This window comes from Sceloporus occidentalis, unplaced genomic scaffold, assembly GCF_023333645.1.
Source record: "Sceloporus occidentalis isolate IW3139 unplaced genomic scaffold, rSceOcc1.0.p SCAF_201, whole genome shotgun sequence".
Classification (NCBI taxonomy): domain Eukaryota; kingdom Metazoa; phylum Chordata; class Lepidosauria; order Squamata; family Phrynosomatidae; genus Sceloporus; species Sceloporus occidentalis.
In genome coordinates, this window is record NW_028317181.1 from 214,093 (window position 1) to 234,403 (window position 20,311).

Genomic DNA, 20,311 nt, shown 5'->3' on the forward strand with positions numbered 1-20,311 from the left:
TTCTGAGGTTTTCAGCCACCTAGCTCAAAGCTATGGAATTCTGGGACTTGGAGTATGTGGTGGGGCCTTCCTTCCTTAAGCTCCACAACAAACTCCAACTCCCAGAATCCCATAGCCTTGAGCCAAGGCAGTTAAAGCAGTGACAGTCCTTGTGGATTGGGGATGCTGGGAGCTGCAGCCAAGTCCTTCAAGATGGGAGGACACCAGCAGCTCTGTGGCTGTTACTTTTTGGGGGGGGCCCAATCCAGGAATCACCCGCAGCAGCCCCCGCTCTTTCTCTCTCGTTTTTATTCGGTGTGACGCGCGATTTGTACAGAGTCTATTCAGCAGCAATGGCGGCGGCGGCGGTGGCCACGAGACACGGGAAGCAGCAGCGATGCAGGCGGGGGACGTTGGGGGCGGGTGGGCGTTTCTGGAGTGGAAGGAAGCCCCTTCCTCCCTCCTGGCCGCCCTCCCCCCTCCGCCATACATAAAACTCTTGACCGACGAACCATAAAAAAATAAGCCCAAATCAACCTCTTGTGCAAAGACAGCTGGACTGAGGAAGGAGGAGGAGAAAATGGCGGCTGGGGAGGGGGCTTGCGTCTCTTTGCCCCCCGGAAACAAGGTTCATGGAGTTTGTGGCCCCTCTGAGGTTCAGTCTGGTGGAACTCCACGCCTCAGTTTTCCCTTCCCAGGGGTCCACTCCTCTCCCCCTGTTGCACAAAGCAAAGCTGGGAGTCCAGTTTGTCCTGGGGGTGCTGGCCTCTCCTCTCATCTTCTTGTCCGTTCTGGAATGCAGTGGAAACTCCAGCCAATCCCTCGCCTCCCCCAACTGAGGGGCTAGAACATCCCTCCCCCGTCCCACTCGACCAGGTACTGGACGGTGCCGTCTGTCGTGACCCGCCGGGCCAGGATCCGCACTGCCTCCCCTCGCGCCAGCCGACCCATGGCCCCAAAGTAGCTGCTGGTCGTGGCGGTGATGGCGGGGGCAGCAGGGGAAACGGAGGGGGCGCAGGGGCCCGAGGGGGGCGGCTGCGTGTGGCGCTTGGTGGCCGGGCAGGAAGGCGGGAAGGCAGTGGGCCGCTCGGGGCTCTCAGGGTCTGTCAAAGAGGAGGAGCCGGGTGCGAGTGCCACTGCGTCTGGAGGATCCAAGGAGGAGCCACTATGGCTGCTGCTGCTGCTGTTTGTGCTGCAAAAAGGGTAAGAGACCATTATCAGCCCATTCCCCAGAAGTCCAGCGCCTCCAAACCCCCTTCCTCCTCCTCTTCCTCCTCCTGAAGGCCGGTCGCTGTCGAGAAGTTACTTTTTTTAATGGAAGTCTGGCCCCATTAACTCATCACAGTGACTGTAATGCATTCAGTTTTCTCTGGAACTGCCATTTCCCCCTGTCCATGACTGAAAACAAGAAGCCTTCCCTCCAAACCTGGGAGGAAATAATAAATGATAAATAATAATAATAATACAATTATAAAAAACTTTCTCGAGTCCCAGTTTTTGGAGAAAAACAGGATATAAGTATAAGAACAACAACTATGAATTGTATCTGTTGGATATGCTTTGACTGAGAGTTCCCGCATGGCAGAAGGGGGTCTGACCGGATGGATGGCCCTTGTGGTCTCTTCCAACTCTGAGTCTATGATTCTATTCCACAATTTATTATGTTAACATCTATATAATATATAATTATAAAAACATAATTCATCATTATTATATTTATTTGTATCCTGCTTTTCTCTAAAAATTGGGATTCAGAGTAGCTTGTAATTTAAAAGAACGGTACAATTAAAAACATAAAATAATTGAGCACTGAAAAAGAATTAAGCCAGAGGCTGACTTTCTCTATGCTCAACATCTGCAGCCAGAGGTGGACCACAGAATTACACTGGAGGACCTGCAAATGCCTAGAGAAGTGGTCTGCCTAGGAGTCTCTGAAGTCCTGCAGTGCAACTTCTGCTGGAGGGTGACCATCACTGGAGGACCTCAGAGATTCCTAGAGAGAACATATTAATCAAATCTGTGGTTAATGAAATCCGCAAAGGTCAAACTGGAAACGTGGCAAATAAGAAACCACTGTTTATCTGGCACAACACCTCTCTAGGAATTTCTAACTCCTACAGTGCGACTACGGTCAACTTTTGGCAGATGTTGACCATAGAGTTGGGCTTGAGTACCTAGATATTCCTAGATGTGACATATTAATCTAATCTGCCAATAATCAAATCTGCAAAAGTCAAAACCACAGATGTGGCGAATAAGAAAACACTATTTTTTTAACCTGAGATAATACCGCTCTAGGAATTTCTAGGTCCTCCAGTGCAACTCTATTGTCAACTTTTGGCAGAATTGGGCTGGAGGACCTAATGACTTATTAATCAAAACCCTAAAAAATCTGCAAAATTCAAAGGTGGAAATGTGGAGGACTGAATGTAATATGAGTCTGAAACCCTCAAAATGTCTGCCTTTTGCTGCCCAGGCGAAAGAGAAGGAAAGCCCAGAGCCGGGGTCTTGCTCACCTCAAGGTCCCTGCAGTGTTGGCCGAGGGGTGGAAGGAGGCAAACATCCGGATCGAGGCACTGCAGAGAAAGAAGAGGGGTTGGGGTCAATGTGGGGCAGCTGCATTGTGTGACCGGGTGAAGGGGTGGCGGGATGGACCCCCTCCCTGGGCGCATCCTCACCTGTCTTGGCAACGGGCGTCGGTACGGCGAAAGTTGTAGGTGTTGGAGGGGCCGCCGTAGCCGCCGTAGCCCTGGCTAGCACTGGCCGGGGTCCGTCCCTCCTCCTGCGCCATGAGGGGAGAGAAGGGAGGCCGGTGGGCGTGTGGCCAGAGAGGGTGGGGGGGTCTACTTTCTGGAGGGGGCTCCCTTGAATAAGGTACATCATGGACCCCGGGGGTCCGTTCCACTTCTTAAGGGTCATTTGTTTCCAGCCAAAAATGGCACTCTCCAGTGTCAGCCTTGCTAGGCAAGCCACAAGGGTGGTCACCCCACATGCGCCCCCATGCACTCCCCCTACTTACCTGGGCCAGGGCTTCCTGCGGCTGCTCCCTCTTCATGTTGCCATGCCAGTCCACGCTCGGGGCCGGACACCCCCCGCCCTGGTGCCGCCGGGCTCTCCGGCGCTCTGACCCCTTCCCACGCCTGCCCTGCCCTGAAAGGAACCTGTAAGAGACCCTCCTTATCTGCACAGCATGGAGGGGGGGCTGCTGAGCGCAGAGAGGGGTCATTCGGGGGGGGGGAGACCCCCACCATGGCCTGACCCAGCAGCCACTTCCCTTCCCAGCATCCTTTGCTGCTGCTGCTGCTTCCCCAGATTGGGGGTGCATGGGGGGCAGAGAAGGGGGCAGGAGTGGAGGGAGGCCGGCTCTCTTCCTCTTGCTCTTCCTCACCTGCCTTCCGAGATAAGGGCCCCCCGTCCATCTCCAAAATCGTCTCCGATCTGCGGCGCGGGTGGCGGGACCCGCAGGTGGAGCCCAAAGAGGCCCTTGCGCTTCTTGATCTCTTTTCCAGAGATGAATCTGCGTCACAATATTTGGGGGGGGGAAGGGGGGTCAGCATGGGGGATTGGGGTTTGGGTCCCCCATACCCTAAATTTCATCCACCACCCCCCAGCACCCTGCCTTCTTGAAAAGGCCTTCTTTGTAAATTGGATGTGGCTTATCCTGATTGTTTTAAGCTCAATTTATTGTATGCTGCATTATTGATGATGATGATAAAAACAAGCAGCTTTTTTTGCTTTAGATTACTGCTGTATTTTACTATTGCAGTCGCTCCATCATCATCATCATCATCATCATTATTGTTATTAACCTTTATTTATAAAGCGCTGTAAATTTACACAATCTTTTAATTAGGTGGTTCCCTGCCCTCAGGCTTACAATCTAAAAAGACACGACACAAAAAGAGAAGGGAGTGATGGAGGGGAAGCGGATGAGGGCCAGCAGTTCTGATTCTTTGTGGTTTTGATTAATATGTTCTCTAGGAATCTCTAGGTCAGAAATTGACCATAGAGCTGTGCTGGAGATCCCTAGAGAACACGTATCTCTAGCATCTGTAGGTCCTCCTGCATGAGTCTATGGTCAACGTGTGGCAGACACTGGCCATAGAGTTGCACTGGAGGACCTGCAGATTCCTAGAGAGGTGTCCTCTCCCAGGGGTCTTTCCCCCCTGACCCCAGCGGATGTGGAGGATCCACTGTAGTTTTAAATGTTTTATTCTGTCCTCTTCCTCCTCTGCAGATTTTGGGGGGCCCTTTGGGGGGGGACTGGTCAGCTGTGGGGCATGGGGTCCTACCTGTCCTTGTGACCAGTCAAGGCAGTCAGGAGCTGGCTGTACCGCTCTCCTTTGGGGGTGTCCGAGAGCTGACCGGGATAAAAAGAAGGGGTCAGAAAGAGGGGGAGACTCCCCACCTCCCACTGTAGCCCCCCAAAACCCCAACCCAAATCCCGTGCCCTCCTGAGATTGAGTCAACACCCACAACTACAATCATGCTTTAATGGAGTCCTGGGATTCTCTTTGGCAGAGGGTTCCAGCTTTGATCCTCCCCAGGATGGCAAACATTGCGATTAAAGCTGGATTGTGGGGCTAGAACAGTGCCCCCACCCCACCTTGCGACAACCCTTGGGGTCATCCCCCCGTGACCCCCAGTCTCACCTCCCCGAGGAGGAGGCTGTCCCAGTTCTCGCTGGCGAAGGGCAGGATTTCCCGCTCGAAGTCAAAGTACTTCTTCTTGCAGCAGATGCTCAGGTGGTACAGGATCAGGTGCGCCACATCCACCCTGCAAGGCGGGGGAGACCTGGGTTTGAATGCCTGCTTGGCCCTGGGAACCCACTGGGTGGCTCTCACAGCTTCAAACCTCCTCCAAGGAAAACCCCTGGAAAAATACTCTACACGGTTTATCAGGCTGAACTAGGATTCTCCGGAGCAGGGTTCAAATCCCTGCTCAGTCCTCGGGACCCACCAGGTGGCCTTGGGCAAGTCACACTCTCTCAGCCTCAGCAGGCAAACCTCCTCTGAAGAAATCTCACCAAGAAAAAACCCACGCTACGTGTGGCATAGGAGGTTGGGTGCTTAACTAGGACTCTAGAGACCAGGTTCGAATCCCGCTCCTCCTCTTCTGGTTTGGCACACTGACCCCCTCTGGGGGTCCCTCTGGGGTCTCACCCTTTTCCCCCTGCCCCCAACACTACCCCAGATCGCCCCCCCAGCCTCTTTCCTCACAGTACTCACCATCTCAGGGGCAGCCGATGGACGCTCTCAGGGCCCCCGCGGCAGACACAGCACTCAAAGACGTAGAACCTGTGGGGGCCCCATGGAGGAGGCAAAGGGGGTTTAGTGGGCAGCTCCCCACCACCACCCCCACGGCATCAGACTCAGGGCCCTTTATGGGGCCCAGACCTTCAGGAGCTCCTAGGGTCCCACACCCAGGGTCCCTTCAAGGAGGGATTCATGTCTGCTCACCTCTGGGGGTCATGCCTGGGCACCCCAAAATTAGAAAGGCGAGGAAGGGTCCTCCCACTTGTGGGAGCTATGGGGCCGCGATGCCCCGGGGGCGGGCACTTTTGCAAACACTGGCTGGCAGCAACAGCCCTCCCCAGGAAAGCTCCTGAGCCAATTTGGGGAGGGTCCTTTACCTGTCCCCATAGAGGAGGGGCTTGCTCAGGCACTGGGTGCAGGCCTCATGGAACCACTGGGAACACTGGCGGCACTGGAGCATCTTCAGGTTCCACCTGGGGGGATACAATGGGTAGGGGGTTCTCCCTTGAGCCCCCAAACCCCCAGAAATGGGGGAACCAGGAGAGGGGGAAATGGGGACCCCCAAACCAGGAGATCTCCAAAATATCCATGGGGCCATGGCCAGACCTTCTTTCTATTTATCTGACCCAATGGCCAGCGGAGGAAGTGTTCTGCAGACTCCCAAAGCAACCCCACCCCCTGCCCAGCAGTTCCTTGAACTCACTCCCCAGGACCCCCGCAGTAGCAGTAGCACTGCTGCCGGTTGGTGAGGTGTTCGGCGTCCCAGTCGAGGGCCTTCAGCTGGTAGGGCAGCACCAGTTTCATGCCCAGCATGGCTTTGGCGTACGGACCCTTCTTCAGGGCACCCCCCCGCTGCAGAAGAAAAACGAGAGAGAGAGACAGACCCCCAAAGTCAGAAGCCCTTGTGCCCCATAAGTAAGGGGGGTCTCACAGAATAAGACCATGGCACTGCTTGGTCAAATGGGGTCACTTCCAACTCTACGCTGTAGAATACCTTCCTCCCCCTTTCCCTTAGAAGGGGGGGATAGGTAGGGACACTGCTGAACTACAAATCCCACACACTGAAAGGAGGAATGATGGGGACGCAATCTGGGAATGAACAGAAAAGGGGGAAATGGCACAGAATGGCCCTTCCCTCGGACCCCCATGGAGGGGGAGCCCACCACTGGGGTGGGGTTCCTGTGGGCTATGGGGCAGGTTTATTATGGGGGTTACGGCTCGCTGCTCACCTTTGTGGCCACGGCGAAGACGCACTGCCGGCACATCCACGCCCCGTCCCCCAGGACCCTCGGGAGGTGGCACTCCTGGTGGTAGGCTGCGGGGGAAGGGGAAAGGGGGCTGAGAGACAGGCAGGGAAACCCCCCCATCAATCCCCCCTTTGATCCCACCAACCCGCCCCTCCCCACAGCTGCCCAGGAGAGCAAGGCTTGCCCGGTCCTGTGGCGGTCAGTTCCCCAGGCTTCACTGACAAGGACTCACTTACTGTGGCTGCATTTCGCACAACGCACCAGACGGTTTTCAGGGGTCACAGCCTCCGAGTGGCAGACGCAGCAGGAGGCCTCCTCCCCAGGGATGGCCGCTGGATGGACGGATGGGCAAATGGACATAAGGGGGGAGGGAAGGGAGACCCGTCAGAGTGGCTAAGCGGTGGTTGAATTAGACCCTTGTCCCCTTAGTCCTGACCCCAAAGAGGAACTGGGTTCGCCAGCTGCAGAAACATCCAGGTCAGAGGGGCATATTTGGGAGGCGTATTTGGAGGGGTATTGGGGGCATATTTAGAGGCAGGGCTGGAGGCATATTAGGGGGCCATATTTGGAGGGATATTTGGAGCTATATTAGGGGGACATATATGGCAGACATCTTTGTTGGCATATTTGGGGGCTGGGGGTCCCCCAGTCTTCCTATGGAGAGGAGGCAACAGGTGGGCAGACTGGGCATGGAAAAAGGGGCTCCTCCTCGTAGGTCCATATGGGGGGGGCAGCTGGTGGGCCGTGGGTCTGGGGGTGCTCTCCACTCCTGCAACTGACCTGGGCTGATGTCCTTCCAGAGCACCAGGAACTGGGAGTCGTCCTCAAACTGGACCAGGCACACCTGACGGATGGGGTCCACCTGCAAAGGGCCAGGGAGGCTGGTCAGTCTCTTGGGGGGCAGGGGGTCCCTCTCTCCCAGTCTGTGGGGCTCCTGGGGGTCCGGTCGGGGCCCACCTTCTTGATGGTGCCCAGGTAGAGGAGGCCGTCTGTCCACCTGGCCAGGACATCCTGCCCCTCCCAGAAGCGGGGCCAGGGGGGTGCGGGGGGTGGCGGGGGTCCCGGGGAGGGGCCAGGGGAGGGGGGCCGCTTCCAGGGGCCCGAAGAGGAGGAGGAAGAGCATGAGGGGCCCAGGCGGGCGCTGGTCCGGGTCAGTCGGGGGGCAGCGGCCGTGGCTGGGGGGGCGGGGGGCTCGCTCGCCATCACATCGCGCCTTGCCTGCTGAGAGAGAGAGAGAGAGAGATGGAGGATTAAGAGACAAATGGGGGTCAGACCCTTGCTCTGCCCCAAACCCTTCAATCCCCCTCATCCACTATTTGGTGGGCCCACATAGAGAAGGGTGGGTGCTAGTGGGGAGGGGTCCCCATTGCTGAGGGAGGGTGGGGGCAGCCATGCAGCCTGTCCCCCCCTCCTCCAGACTAAAGGGGTCTGCAGTGGGGCCCCTTATTGTCCTGATCCCTCCGTTTTTGGGGGTCCCAGCCCCCCACTCCTCCCATTCATGTAGAGAGGGCGGTCCCCATTGCAGAGGGAGGGGCTTCGGGGGTCTCCCTGGCCCTGGGCCCCAGTGACGCAGATCCCTTCCTCTGCCCTCCCTCCTTCCTTTTGGGGCTCCCAGCCCCCCACTCCTCCCAGGGATGCAAAGGGGCTGCCCCGCTGCAGAGGGAGGGCCTTCGGGGCGGGGTCTCCCTGGTCCCGGGCCCCAGTGACGCAGTGCCCGAGGGGGCCTTCGGGGGCCCCTGCGCCCCCCTGAGTCCGTGGGTCTGGGGTCTCCCTTTGCCCTGAGGGGGGTCTCCCTGCCTGCCCCCTTTTGAGGGCCCCAGAGGGGCTGCCCTGGGGCGGGGTCCCTCTTGCTCCTCCCTCCTGGCCCCCAAGTGCCCTCTGGCGACCTTCAGGGGCCCCTGCAGCAGGCGGCGCCCCCAGACCCGGTGGGGGAGGCAGGGGCCGGCGGGAGACCCCCTGCGCCGCCGTTTCCGCTTCCGGGGCTCAAGGGCCGGGGCCGGAGCCTGCCCCCCTCACCGCTGGGGGTTCTGACGCTGTCGGTGCTGATGCTATTGACGCTGCTGGTCTTGCTGCTGCTGCTGCTGCTGCCGCTGCCTGAGGCGGGAGGGAGGGGAGGGGCGCAGGAGAAAGAGAGAGAGAGAGAGAGAGAGGGGGGCGCCAGGCCTGGCCACGCCCCTGCCGGACACACGCCCCGCCCAGCGCCCCGCCCCTTCCCCTCCTCCTCCTCCTCCTCCTCCTCGCAAGGGTCCTCCTGCGCAGGCGCGAACGTACCTCCGACGTCTGTCAGGCGCTGAGGTGGCGCGCGCGCACGTCCTCCGTCCCTCGAGGCTTCCCATTGGCTGGCCGCGCGCGGGGGACGACGGGAGGCCGCGTTTCAATCCGGAGGCCGTTGGCGGGAGCGGGGAAGACTTTGCGCGGCGCTACGAAGAGATCGGAGCAGGAACGGCAACTGCCGCTGCTCTCTCCCGTCGCCGCTTGGACTCTTGGTCTGTCTGTGTCCGCAGAGGAGCGGAGGAGGAGGAGGAGGCTGGGCGGCTGGGGCTTCTAGAGAGAGAGAGAGAGCCAGAGCCAGAGCCAGTCCCGTCCCGTCCCTACGGGGATCTGTCTGTCTATAGAGGTATGTGCCCCTGAGGGGAGGAAGGCCAGGCCAGCCCCTCCGACGGCCCCGTCTCCAGGCAGAACGGCCTGAAAGCAGCACGGCTGCGTCTGCCTCGCCAAGGGCAGCCGGCCTCCTCTCCGCCTGCAGCCCTTGGCCTGGTGGGGTGCGAGCCGGGAGGATGGGCCTCTCTGTCAGCCTTTTGTCCGCCCTTATTAATAGTCGTCGTCATCCCCAGCAAGTCACACTCTCTCAGCCCCAGGAAGCAGCAGCAACAGCCGTCGCCGCCGCCGCCGCCATTGCCATTATTATTCCTGTCCTGGTCGATTATTTCTATCCTGCCGGACTCAGGGAGGCAGACACTGGTCCTGTATACTCAAGGCTATGGCATTCTGGGAGCTGGAGGTTGTTGTGGGCCCAGAGCGCAGCGGAGCTTAAGGCAGGAGGGCCCCACAACAGACTCCAGCTCCCAGAATGCCATAGCCTTGAGCCAGGAGGCGGATGTTTCTCCAGAGTGGATGCAGCCTTGATGTGTTCTGTGATGTTCTGAGGCTTGCCATTGCCTCCTCGGCCGAGAAGAGCGGGATTGTTCGAGTCCAGCTTTGGGACATGGCTGCGCATGTTTGTGGCTTGTGCTCCTTTCTCTCCCTCAATCTCTGAGCGTCTGCATAAGAGCAAAGAGAGACACGAGTCCATGGCTTATGTCCCGTCTCCATCCATCGCTCTGTCCATCCATCAGTACAGAAGTCCCCTCCTCCCCATCCTTAATAACAGGGGAAGACAAACTGAACTGTGCCTTGAAAGGGCTAGACAGAGACAGAGACCCATCGACAGACACACACAGAGACACACAGGTCTCTTCCAGGGTCGTCTTCAATCTTCCCTCGCCAAGTCCCTGGCAGACGTGGCTCCAAGCATCTTCTGTTTGCCTCTTGTGTCCCGGCGACCCAGGGATGGGCTTTTCTTGGCAAGATTTGCCTGTCTTTGCATTCCTCCAAGGCTGAGAGCATGTGACTTGCCAAGGGATGTCCCATGGCTGTCCCTGACAAGCAGGGATTCAAAGCCTGTGGGTCTCCAGTCATAATCCAACACGGATCGGGATTTTTACTTGTGAGCTGCCTTGGTCCCTTTCTGGGAGAAAAGCAGCCTAGAAATAAATGCAAGAGATGGATGACAGTGGTCTTCATTTGCTGGGGTCAGAGGTGCGGGACCCCCGTGAATGTGGAAAAGCCACGAATAAAAGATCCCACTGTTCTTTGTCCTTGAGAGAAGACCTCTCTAGGAATCTCCAGGTCCTCCGGTGCAACTCTGTGGTCAGCATCTGCCAGAGGTTGATCCCAGAGCCATGCTGGAAGACCTACAAATGCCTAGAGGAGTATTTTCTCCTTCAGCACAACTCTATGGCCAACATCCGGCAGAATTGCGCTGGAGGATCTGGAGATTCACAGAGAGAACATATTAATGAAATCTGCAAATAATCAAAGCCATAGAAGTCAATGCTGTAGAGGGCCAATTGTAACAGAAATGAGTCCTCCATCACAAGCCCCCCACCAGCAAAGTTTGCAAATGGGATCATGACTTGCGAGACGCCCATGTTGTGGTAGCTATCCAGCGCGGTCCAAAGTGGCTCCTGTGTTCTGGAAGACAAAATGCAGGAGCCAGAAGGAATTTGGGTTTGGGGAGGTCCCCGGAGGGGGCAGGGGAGGGACAGGGTCCGGTGCCTCTGCCTTTGTGTGTAGGAGGGGGGTCTACTGCGCCAGAGGCTTGCAGGGTGATAATGTTGTGCCTTGACGTGTGTGTGTGTGGTGTTGCAGTGTCCTGTGGCACCTGGACGACTGCCAGACCCGTGGGAGAGTCCTCCGGAGGGGCCACTGTTTGGACCAGCCATTGATCCCACTCCAGGCCATGGAGGCCCCGGCTCCGCTTGTGAGTGGCTGGCTGGACGGCTAAAGGGACGGGCAACGTTCCCTGCAGCCCCTGTGGGTTAGCCCTGGGTGCTTTGTGGGGAAGGGGACACTGAGGGGACAATTTAGTTTTGCCCTCCCCCCCTCACCATGCATCCTTACGGATCCCCTTTCTCTTCCCACCTCTTCTCTTCCATTGATCCCTCACGGAGCAGAAGGCCACCATGGAGAAAGAGGGCCCCCTCCTGCCAAAAGGCTCCTCCCGGCTCCCAGTGCCCTGCCTGCGGCCCAAGAGGCCAGCCCCCAATGAGAACGAGCCCCCGCAGCCACTCCAGGTGAGGCCAGGCATGAACTGGGGGGCTGGCTGTGCTCTGTGGCCTCTGCTCATCCGGCAGCTGTGCCAGAGAGCCTTTCAGAAGGGAGATGGGGAAGGCTCCCAAAGGACGCCCCTCTCGGCTCCCCACCTGACACCTCTGCTTCTTTCCCAGAAACGCGCCCGGGGAGACCCCTCCGCCACTAAGAGAGGAGCCATGACCATTGCCACATCTCAATGCAGGGCACTGGCAATGGTGGCAGCAGCCCCTGCTGCCCACCGAAACCTCCACAGGGGACTTGGTAAGTGAGAGCCCCTGGGCTGGAGGAGAGTGGGCAGCCCCTTCTTCCCCTTCCAGCTCCCCTCGGTGGGAGCCACCTCTTGGGCTGACCAGGCTTCTCTTTAGGCCGGCGCCGGTCATCCTTTCAGGCAGCGGCACAAAGCATGGCTTCCACTGCAGGTAGGACTTGAACCAGAAGGGCTGGGTAATAATAATAATTTCTTTTATTTATATACCGCTATTCCAAAGATCATAGCGGTGAACAGCAAGTAAGCTAATTAGCAAGTAAGCTAATTTGCCCCCAACAGTCTGGGATGGCTGGGCTTTTGGTGGGATGGAGGGTCCCATGAGGTCTCTCACTCACCTCCTTTTTTCCTCCTCTCCACAGTTTCAACCCGTCGGGCAGTTCCTGTGGGGCCCCCCAAACCAGGTAGGTCTGCCTGTCTTCATCTGCCCTCCAACACCGCTGGGGGCTGTCGCGAGGCCTCCCTGAGATGCTCACACCTTTCTCCTCTCTTCCCTCCCAGCAGCCTCTGCTTCTTCTGCCACCACTGGGGCGGGTGGGGAGAAGAAGCGGGCTCCCTGGGACCTGAAGGGGCAGGTGAGCGACCTCCGGTCTAAGGTGGGAACCTACAAGGAGAAGCTCCAGGGCCTGGCCGGGGAGAACGAGGCCCTCCGGCTCCAGGTGGCTGAGCTCCAGGCAGGGCTGGGACAGGCAAAGGCCCAGGCAGAGGAGCTCAGCGGACAGGCCAGGTGAGCGGATGGACGGGTGGACAGCCGGTGATGGGGCAGGTGGGAGCTGGCCGGTGCCTTCCAGGGGCTCCCAGAGCCTAATGTGGCACCGCCTTCTCTGCAGCACTTTAGCCTCAGAGCTGCGGGTCAGTCAGGAGCAGGCCAAGGAGAGCAGCCAGAAGGTCTCAGAGCTGCTGGTCAAGGAGCAGGAGCTGGAGGAGACCCTCCGGAGCCAGGCTTCAGCCATCAGCCATCTCGAATCCGCCGGCCGGGAGGCAAAGGAGGCCAATGGATTGCTGGCAGCCCAGCTGGAGGCCAGAGAGGTGAGGAGCCCCTAAGAGGATTGGAGCAGAGGCAGCAGGTCTGGGCATCTCATTCTTCTCCCTGGGAGGTTAAGGCAACTGGGATGGGGTCTCAGGAAGGCTCCTCCTCAGCTCCCCAGACTGCTTCCTCTCCTCTGGGACCTAGTGGATCCTGGGGAAGGAGAGGGGGGCCTCTTTGCTTTTCGTTCCTCAGAGAAGGATGGCTGGGGAGGACCACACAGGCTGGAGGAGCTTTGCCGCTTCTGCCTGACCCTGAGGAGTCCTCTCCCTCCAGGCAGCCTCTGACCTTCCCAGAGCGGACGCTGGCCTTCCCCTTCTTTCCCCTTGGGGTATTATTATCTTGGGGGGAGGGAGGCAGGCAAGCTCCAACTGCCTGCCTGTAAGAAGAAAAAGTCCTCCTTCCGACCACCATCTTGAGGGGGAGAGAGGCCTGTTATGTGTTTTTGTTTTTTTTGACTTTGTATTGTACTTCCTGTTGTACACCGCTTTGATCTAATTTGGAAAAGCGGTATATAAATAAACATTATTATTATTATTATTATTATTATTATTATTATTCCAGCTTGGGCCTGAGTGTCCAGGGACTTCCAGTTAGGGGCCCCTAACCAGCTCCGGCGACCGCCTTCTCTCCTTGCAGGCGGAGCTACTTTGCACGGAGGTGGACCTCGCCGAGCAGAGGGCCCAGAGGGAGGCCCTGGGGGTCCGGGTGGCTGAACTCGAGCAGAAGCTGCATGAATCAGAGATGGAGCGCCGACACCTGCACAACGCCGTTCAGGAGCTGAAGGTGGGCCCGGCGGAGGGGGGAGGGCCAGTGGGGGTCTTCTGAAGGGGCCCTTTGGTGAGTGTGTGTGGGGGGTCCCTCTCTCTCGCCTGAACCCCTGTCCCTCGTTCTCTCCCAGGGTAACATTCGGGTGTTCTGCCGCGTGCGGCCGCTGCTGCCCTGCGAGAAGGAGGCCCAGAAGGGGATGGCACACCTCCACTTCCCTCCGGAAGACAGGAAGAGCCTTGTCCTCTCCAAAGCAGAAGAGGTAGGAGTATGGTGGGGGTCCCAGTGTCCTCTGCCCCTTTTGTCAGAGGGATAGAGGGAGCAACAGAAGAGCCCAGTGGCCCCCGGCTGGAGTGGGACGGGGAAGAGGCTCCATTCTCTGTCTTGAAGGCTCTCCAGGTTGCTTGGCTTCAGCCCCAAGAGCCCAGACTCCCTGGCCCCCCCCCCCTAAAAGACCCTAGAAAGCTCTGCAGGTGGGAGATTGTAGTTTGGCCCCCTCAGGAGAAGGAGACAAGATGCCAATGCTCAGGAAAGAGGAGGAGGGGAGGAAGGCGCTGGATAGATTCAGGCAGAGAGGCCATGGGTGGGCCTGGTTCTGCAAGCTGAGCTGAGCAGGGCAGCTGAGGAGGGTGGTCTCTCACTCATCAGAGCATCATTCCAGGCATTCAGCAACAAGGAAGTCGGTGTATTCCTGGGCAAGAACCCTTTGAGAGTAAACCTGGTGTTCTGGGCAGAAATATCAGAAAGAGTAGGGGAAAGGTCCTCCGTGTCGCAAGAACAAAGAGCAGTTCAACATGTTTCTGTAGATTTTTAAAGCCAAAATGTAACAATAGGCTCATGCAAAATGAGATCACTCTTTTGGAGAAAGTTTTCAGGTAAGCCTAGGCCTAAGAGACCCCCTGAAAGCTTTCTCCAAAACGCATTCAGGCACCATTGTTTTCTTTCACCAACCTCCACTTTTTAAATTGCAATGGGGGCCTTTGGTGTGTCCACTGGGGTTTGGTTCCATGGATACCAAAATCCGTGGATGCTCAAGTCCCTTTATGTACAATGGATTGTTGTTGTTATACTTGCAATGGGCCCTTGGTGTATGCGCTGGGCTTTGGCTCCAGGACACCCTCCATGGATACTGAGATCCGTGGATGCTCAAATCCTATTGCGGACAATGGGATGTTGTATACAAGGGACATCAAAATGGTGCCCCATATATAAAATGGCAAAATCAAGGTTTGGCTTCTGTATATTTTGTAAGAAAACATTTTTGAGCTGTGGATGGTTGGATCCATGGATGCCGAATCTGTAGATACAGATGTCCGCTTTGGTGCCCAAACTTATAGCTCTGTCTTTCTTTACTGTGTCGGAAGTATCTGGGGAAGCAGCCTTACCTGCTTGCCTCCTTTTCATCCGTTTTGCCTCCAAGTGCGTTCAGTAAGGGATTATTGAGGCAATAGGTAGGCAGCAATATTTCCCCTTCCTTCAGCCTCATTGCTGCAACTGGCGCTGAAAGGCTGCCTCCCTCCAGCCCTCGCTCTGCTCCTGGCACTGATGTTGCTTAAAAAGACACCCTCCAGAGGAAATGGAGGGGCTGGGCGGAGGTCAGAAGACTTCGGAGGAAGGAGCTTCTTTGTCGGATGGAAGCCTTGTTGGCTGAGGCCTCCCTCCGTCTGTCTTTTTACCACCCCAAATTTTCAGCCCATTCAAAGAAGAGAAGCTCCCACTTCCATAGAAACAGCCCATCAAGTGAAAGTCCGGTTACGCAGGGGGAGTATATGAGAGGGGAATGGGAGGGCAGTGGCTGTCAGGTGGCCAGTCTTCAAGGGGCCGCAGGGTTGGCGTTAGCTCTGCTGGGAGGGGGATCGCGAGGGGGCTTCTCTGAAACCAGGGCCAGGTGGCTGTCTCCCCGCGCCCACTTCTACAGCTGCCTCTGCCCACAGTCCCATGTCGGCCGCGAGCGCAAGGAGGACATCACCTATGAGTTCAACTTCGACCGGGTCTTCCCTCCCTCCAGCTCCCAGGCCGAAGTCTTTGAAGAGATTGCGCTGCTGGTGCAGGTAGGGGCCGGGGGCTGCCGTCGCAGGGGCTGGGGGCCAGGGCTGGATGGCTGGCCTGACGGAGGTCTCCTCCTTCTCCTCCGTTTCCTCTGCCACAGTCTGCCCTGGATGGGTACCATGTCTGTATCTTTGCCTACGGTCAGACGGGGAGTGGCAAGACCTACACCATGGAGGGGCCAGACAAGATGGAGCCGGACACGGTGGGCATGATCCCTCGGGCTGTGCGGCAGATCTTTCAGACCGCCCGGGAGATGGAGGCCAAGGGATGGAAGGTGAGCCTCGCGCTTAGAGGAAAAGAGGGAGGCCCTGCATCTTCATGCACACAACCGTTGAAATGAAGGTCTGGCTGGGCAAAGTCTCTTCATCCGTTGCAAACTGGGCCAGGTGCGAGGCCTCCACTCTCCTTGGCGTCCATTGGCTTCTCAAGGCAGCCTCTGCCAGGGAGCTACAGGCATCCCTCCATCCGTCTGTCTGTCTGTCTCTCTGCTAGTCTGGTCCTTGGCAGGCTGTGGGCAGAGTCTTCCCTTTGGAAGCAGCAGATGGGCGGCACAGTGGGGGAGATGGAGAGGAAGGGGCTCAGACACGTACACATGCGCCTTGGCAGGCACGCTCACTCTTCCTCTGCCTCTCAGAAAACAGACTGACGGAAAAGCGGCCTGTTTTTAACTAAAGCTGTGCCTTGTGAGATTGCTCTGACGGGGACAGACAGACAGAGAAGGGGGCTCTTAAGAGGGTCTCTGGAACTGCCCTTTCTCCCAGGAGTTCAGGAAACAAGTCTTCTGTGTTGCCACAGTGGGACTATCATAGAAGTGCCATCATCCACATGCCTTGGCATAACGTTAACAACCCCCACGACCATCCTGCTCTCATCCCTACCTTCTGTTTCCCACCAGTGGCCTCAGGAAACCCCTCCTCCAGACACCTGAACATTTCTGCCCTTTGGGCCCTTGGCATCCCTTGGGGTCTGGCTGCAGGGTACCAAAATCCCTGGGTGCTCAAGCACCATTCAATAGAATGCCACAGTAAGATGGAGTCCCTTCTATATAATAGTAAATTCAAGGTATGCTTTTTGGAATCTATATGTAGTGGGCCCTCCACATTTGCTGGGATGTGGGGCACAGGACCCCCGTGAATGTGGAAAAACCACAAATAAAATCAAAACTTTTAACCTGAGGTAACACTTCTCTAGGAATCTCAAGGGCCCTGATCCAGTCCAACCCCATTCTGCCATGCAGGAACTCTCAATCATAGCATCCCCGACAGATGGCCATCCAGCCTCTGCTTAAAGACCTCCAAGGAAGGAGACTCCACTACACTCAGAGGAAGGAGACCTCCAAGGAAGGAGACTCCACTACACTCAGAGGAAGGAGTGTGTTCCACTATCGAACAGCCCTTACTGTCCGGAAGTTCTTCCTAATGTTGAGCTGGAATCTCTTTTCCTGGAGCTTCCATCCATTGCTCCATTGGGTCCTAGTCTCTGGAGCAGCAGAAAACAAGCTTGCTCCCTCCTCAATGTGACATCCCTTCAAGTATTTAAACAAGGCTATCAAATCATCTCTTAAACAGGGGGTTGGACTGGATGGCCCTTGTGGTCTCTTCCAACTCTATGTGGCTAAACATCCCCAGCTCCATCAGTCATTCCTCAAAGGGCTTCATGGTTTCCAGACCCTTCCCTTCACCATTTTAGTCGCCCTCCTTTGGACACATGGCTCCAATTTCTCAATGTCCTTTTTGAATTGTAGGGCCCAGAACTGGACACAATATTATTCCAGGTGGGGCCTGACCAGAGCAGAATAGAGTGGCACTATTACTTCCCTTGATCTAGATGCTATACTTTTACTAATGCAGCCTAAAATTGCATTGGCCTTTTTAGCTGCCGCATCACACTGTTGACTCATGTTCAAGTTGTGATCCACTTGGACATCCACATCCTTTTCACACGTAAAAGTCTCGTTCAGCCAGGTTACCCCCATCCTATATCTGTGCATTTTATTTTTCCACCGTAAGTGCAGTACCTTACATCATATCCCAATACTCTTAACATTCTTCCATATGTCTGAAACATTAAACATGCTATATATTAAAACAAGCACAACAGCAATTTTGCGTGACATAATATGATGCGATATGATCTGAGCACCTGGAAGGAAGCAGGCGGACATTCGAAGGGGAGAAGCTGGGGCTGGGAAGGGCCCTTTTGGTGGCCTGATGGGTGACCTGATACTGCCCAGGCTATAGGTTTGGGGGGGGGGGTCTCTGGTGGGGCAGGCAAGGCCACCTGGGGTAGTCATGATGGCTATGGGAATGCCCCCCAGTGTCTTAATTTCCAGGGAGGGGTAATCTGGGGTAAAGAGGCCTCCTGGGTCCTGCCACTTCCCTCTCCTGACCTGTCCCTGCCATCTCTCTCTCTCTTTCTCTCTCTCTGTCCCGCAGTACCAGTTCATGGCCAACTTCCTGGAGATCTACAACGAGTCCCTCAGGGACCTGCTGGTGTTGCGACCGGAGCAGAGCCCTGAGCTGGAGATCCGGAGGGTCAGTCCACACACTGAGGAGCTCCATGTCCCCAACCTCAGCTACGTCCCCGTCGCCTCAGAGCAGGAGGTAACTCAGGCCAGGCTGGCGGAAGTGGAGAAAGTTGGGAGACTGGGGGGACCTGGCTCCGTTGGTCTGGATGCAGAATCTAGGAGGGGGGATTGGTTTGTGTCCACTCTGAGCCCGGAAATTCCTTGGAGCTCAGCCTTTCTTGCTAGAGGCAGTGATGGTGGAGGAGAGCTATTGGGCAAAAGGGCCAATAACAGTAAGGGCCTGGCGCAGCCCACCCTTCCCCCTCCTTGCTCCTTCCTGGGCTCAGGGGTCTGGGTCCTGTGTTGTTCTTGGCCGTTCCTCCTCCTGGTGCCGGCTGACATTCTTCCTTCCGGCAGGTGCTGAGGCTGCTCCAGCGAGCCAAAGCCCACCGCTCCGTGGCCCGGACCAGCCTCAACGAGCGCTCCTCCCGCAGCCACAGCCTCTTCCAGCTCCACATCGAGGGCCAGAACGTCCCCCGGGAACTCCACACCACCTGTGAGTGACCACCCTCGGGCCCAAGGCTAGCCCTTACCCTTGGCCCCAAGCCGGGCAGGAGCAGGAAATCTTTGCATATGAGGTGTAATGGCCACCCCATGGGGGATCCTGTCTCCCCCAGGAAGCAAGGGGCTGGCCTGGCCTTATCTTCCTTCCTTCCTACCTCCTTTTTCCAGCGGTGTTGAGCCTGGTGGACCTGGCGGGCAGCGAGCGGCTAGACAAGTCCCTCTCAAAGGGGGAGCGGCTGAAGGAGACCCAGGCCATCAACAGCAGCCTCTCCAACCTGGGCCTGGTCATTATGGCCCTCAGCAACAAGGTGACTGAGAACCCCCTCCCCCAACATCCTTTGGAAGGGCTGGTTGTGTTCCCCCCCCCCCACAAGAAGAAGGGGAAAGAGGTTGGGGGCTCAGTTGCACAGCCCCATGCACCTACACCCTCACCCTTGGCTTTGGGCACAAACCCCATGGAAAGGTCCGGTTCATGCTCACAGCAGGCCCCACATCAGTGGTGGGTGTGGTAGCAGTGCCCTGCCCGGTGTGCCCTTCCTGCTTGGCACTTTATGCGTGCACTGTGGGGAGTTCCTTCTTGTGGGTCAGCAGCCCTGGGGGCTGGACTGGGTTTGTCCTGAGGAGCCACCTTGGTCTCCCTGGCTGCTCATGCCCCTCGGGAGAGTTTGCCCAGTCCCCTTCCAAAGCCATGCAGCTTGGCAGCTGCTCTCGCACAGAACCTGGTGCCAGGAAGTGCCACCCTTGGCAATGTGGGGAAACATCCATTTTCTCTAGAACCCCATGATAAGAGGGGGGCAGCCTGTGGCTGCCCCTCCAGGTGGGCTCCCCTTTCCCCTTGCTGCCTCCCGATCTGCCCAGCACCTCTCATGCCCTGTCTTCCTTCCTTCCTTCCAGGAGGCCCACATCCCCTACCGCAACAGCAAGCTCACCTACCTGCTCCAGAACTCCCTGGGAGGCAGCTCCAAGATGTGAGTGGGGCAGGGCAGCGGGTGGGGGGCCTGTGGGGCAGCATGGGGCCAGTCGTGGCAATGGGAGTTGGGACCACCTGGCACCAAGGACCCCCATACATTCCTCCCCTCCCTCTCTCTCTGTCCCTTTTAGGCTGATGTTTGTTAACATCTCCCCCTTGGAGGAGAACTTTGGGGAGTCCCTCAGCTCCCTCCGCTTTGCCAGAAAGGTAAGTGGCCATCAGCTGGGGAGGGAGAGGAGGCAAAAGGGGAGACTTCAGCTACCCCGAGGGACCCTCTCTCTTTCTCTCCCAAAGCCTATGGGATGGAGCTGCCTCATGGATGAAGGAGGGCAGGGGAGGTGTCGCACTCTGGGGGTCCCCAGAAGAATTTTGCCGGGGGGGGGGGGGGCAAAGGCCTTGCTGTCTTTGGGGGTGGCTCTGCCCTCAGCCGCCTCCGCCTCCCTTGGCTCTGCAGGTGAACGAGTGTGTCATCGGAACGGCATCAGCCAACCGGAAATGAGCGCCTCTCGGGCCAGAGGCTTTGCTGGTCGCGCAATGGACCTGGGACGGCTCACAGTCAACCACTGGCCAAAGGGGGAGACATCCCCAGCCCCCAGTTCTTCTCTTTCTTTCTCTCATTGCCTTTTTTACTTTGTAAAGTTCATTTTTAAAAGCCAGTAAATGTATTAAAGTTTTGAACAAAGAAAGGCAGAGGATGGTCCGTCCTTGCTGCTGGCAGCTCTCTTGGGGTCTCCTTTGGTGCTGGGGGTCTTCCCAGGTTCAGCTTCTGGCTGGTGGGGCTGGTCTAAAGAGGGGCCCATGGCCTTTCCAGTGAGCAGGGGTATGAG

The 20,311-nt window shown here is 57.2% G+C and overlaps 2 protein-coding genes across 9 annotated transcripts; one reads left to right on the top strand and one right to left on the bottom strand.

Annotated features, from left to right (window-relative positions):
* Positions 1-271: 271 nt before the first annotated feature.
* LOC149278094 (PHD finger protein 1-like) lies at positions 272-8,581 on the bottom strand. 3 transcript variants are annotated; one of them, XM_089502407.1, is made up of 15 exons: positions 8,498-8,581; positions 7,439-7,702; positions 7,262-7,343; positions 6,718-6,813; positions 6,464-6,549; positions 5,938-6,086; positions 5,612-5,707; positions 5,208-5,276; positions 4,632-4,755; positions 4,272-4,339; positions 3,368-3,496; positions 2,999-3,140; positions 2,658-2,761; positions 2,496-2,555; positions 272-1,171 (listed from the first exon to the last, which is right to left on the bottom strand). In XM_089502407.1, exons 2-15 carry the CDS (start codon positions 7,682-7,684, stop codon positions 823-825), a joined length of 1,800 nt encoding a protein of 599 aa, XP_089358533.1. In that variant the 5' UTR covers positions 7,685-7,702; positions 8,498-8,581; the 3' UTR covers positions 272-822. The 3 variants fall into 3 exon arrangements, with proteins under 3 accessions (XP_089358533.1, XP_089358532.1, XP_089358534.1); XM_089502406.1 differs by having other exon boundaries at positions 7,439-7,699; positions 8,498-8,577; XM_089502408.1 differs by lacking the exon at positions 8,498-8,581 and adding an exon at positions 8,368-8,479 and having other exon boundaries at positions 7,439-7,699.
* Positions 8,582-8,802: 221 nt separating this feature from the next.
* KIFC1 (kinesin family member C1) lies at positions 8,803-20,163 on the top strand. Of its 6 annotated transcripts, none has more exons than XM_089502397.1 (18): positions 8,803-8,967; positions 10,892-11,003; positions 11,197-11,316; positions 11,470-11,596; positions 11,701-11,754; positions 11,963-12,004; positions 12,102-12,327; positions 12,431-12,629; positions 13,267-13,413; positions 13,529-13,657; positions 15,330-15,446; positions 15,545-15,718; positions 17,880-18,047; positions 18,368-18,506; positions 18,683-18,822; positions 19,409-19,482; positions 19,616-19,691; positions 19,939-20,163. In XM_089502397.1, exons 2-18 carry the CDS (start codon positions 10,983-10,985, stop codon positions 19,981-19,983), a joined length of 1,998 nt encoding a protein of 665 aa, XP_089358523.1. In that variant the 5' UTR covers positions 8,803-8,967; positions 10,892-10,982; the 3' UTR covers positions 19,984-20,163. The 6 variants fall into 6 exon arrangements, with proteins under 6 accessions (XP_089358523.1, XP_089358524.1, XP_089358519.1 ...); XM_089502398.1 differs by lacking the exon at positions 8,803-8,967 and adding an exon at positions 9,019-9,098; XM_089502393.1 differs by lacking the exon at positions 8,803-8,967 and adding an exon at positions 10,061-10,677.
* The last annotated feature ends 148 nt before the right edge of the window (positions 20,164-20,311 follow it).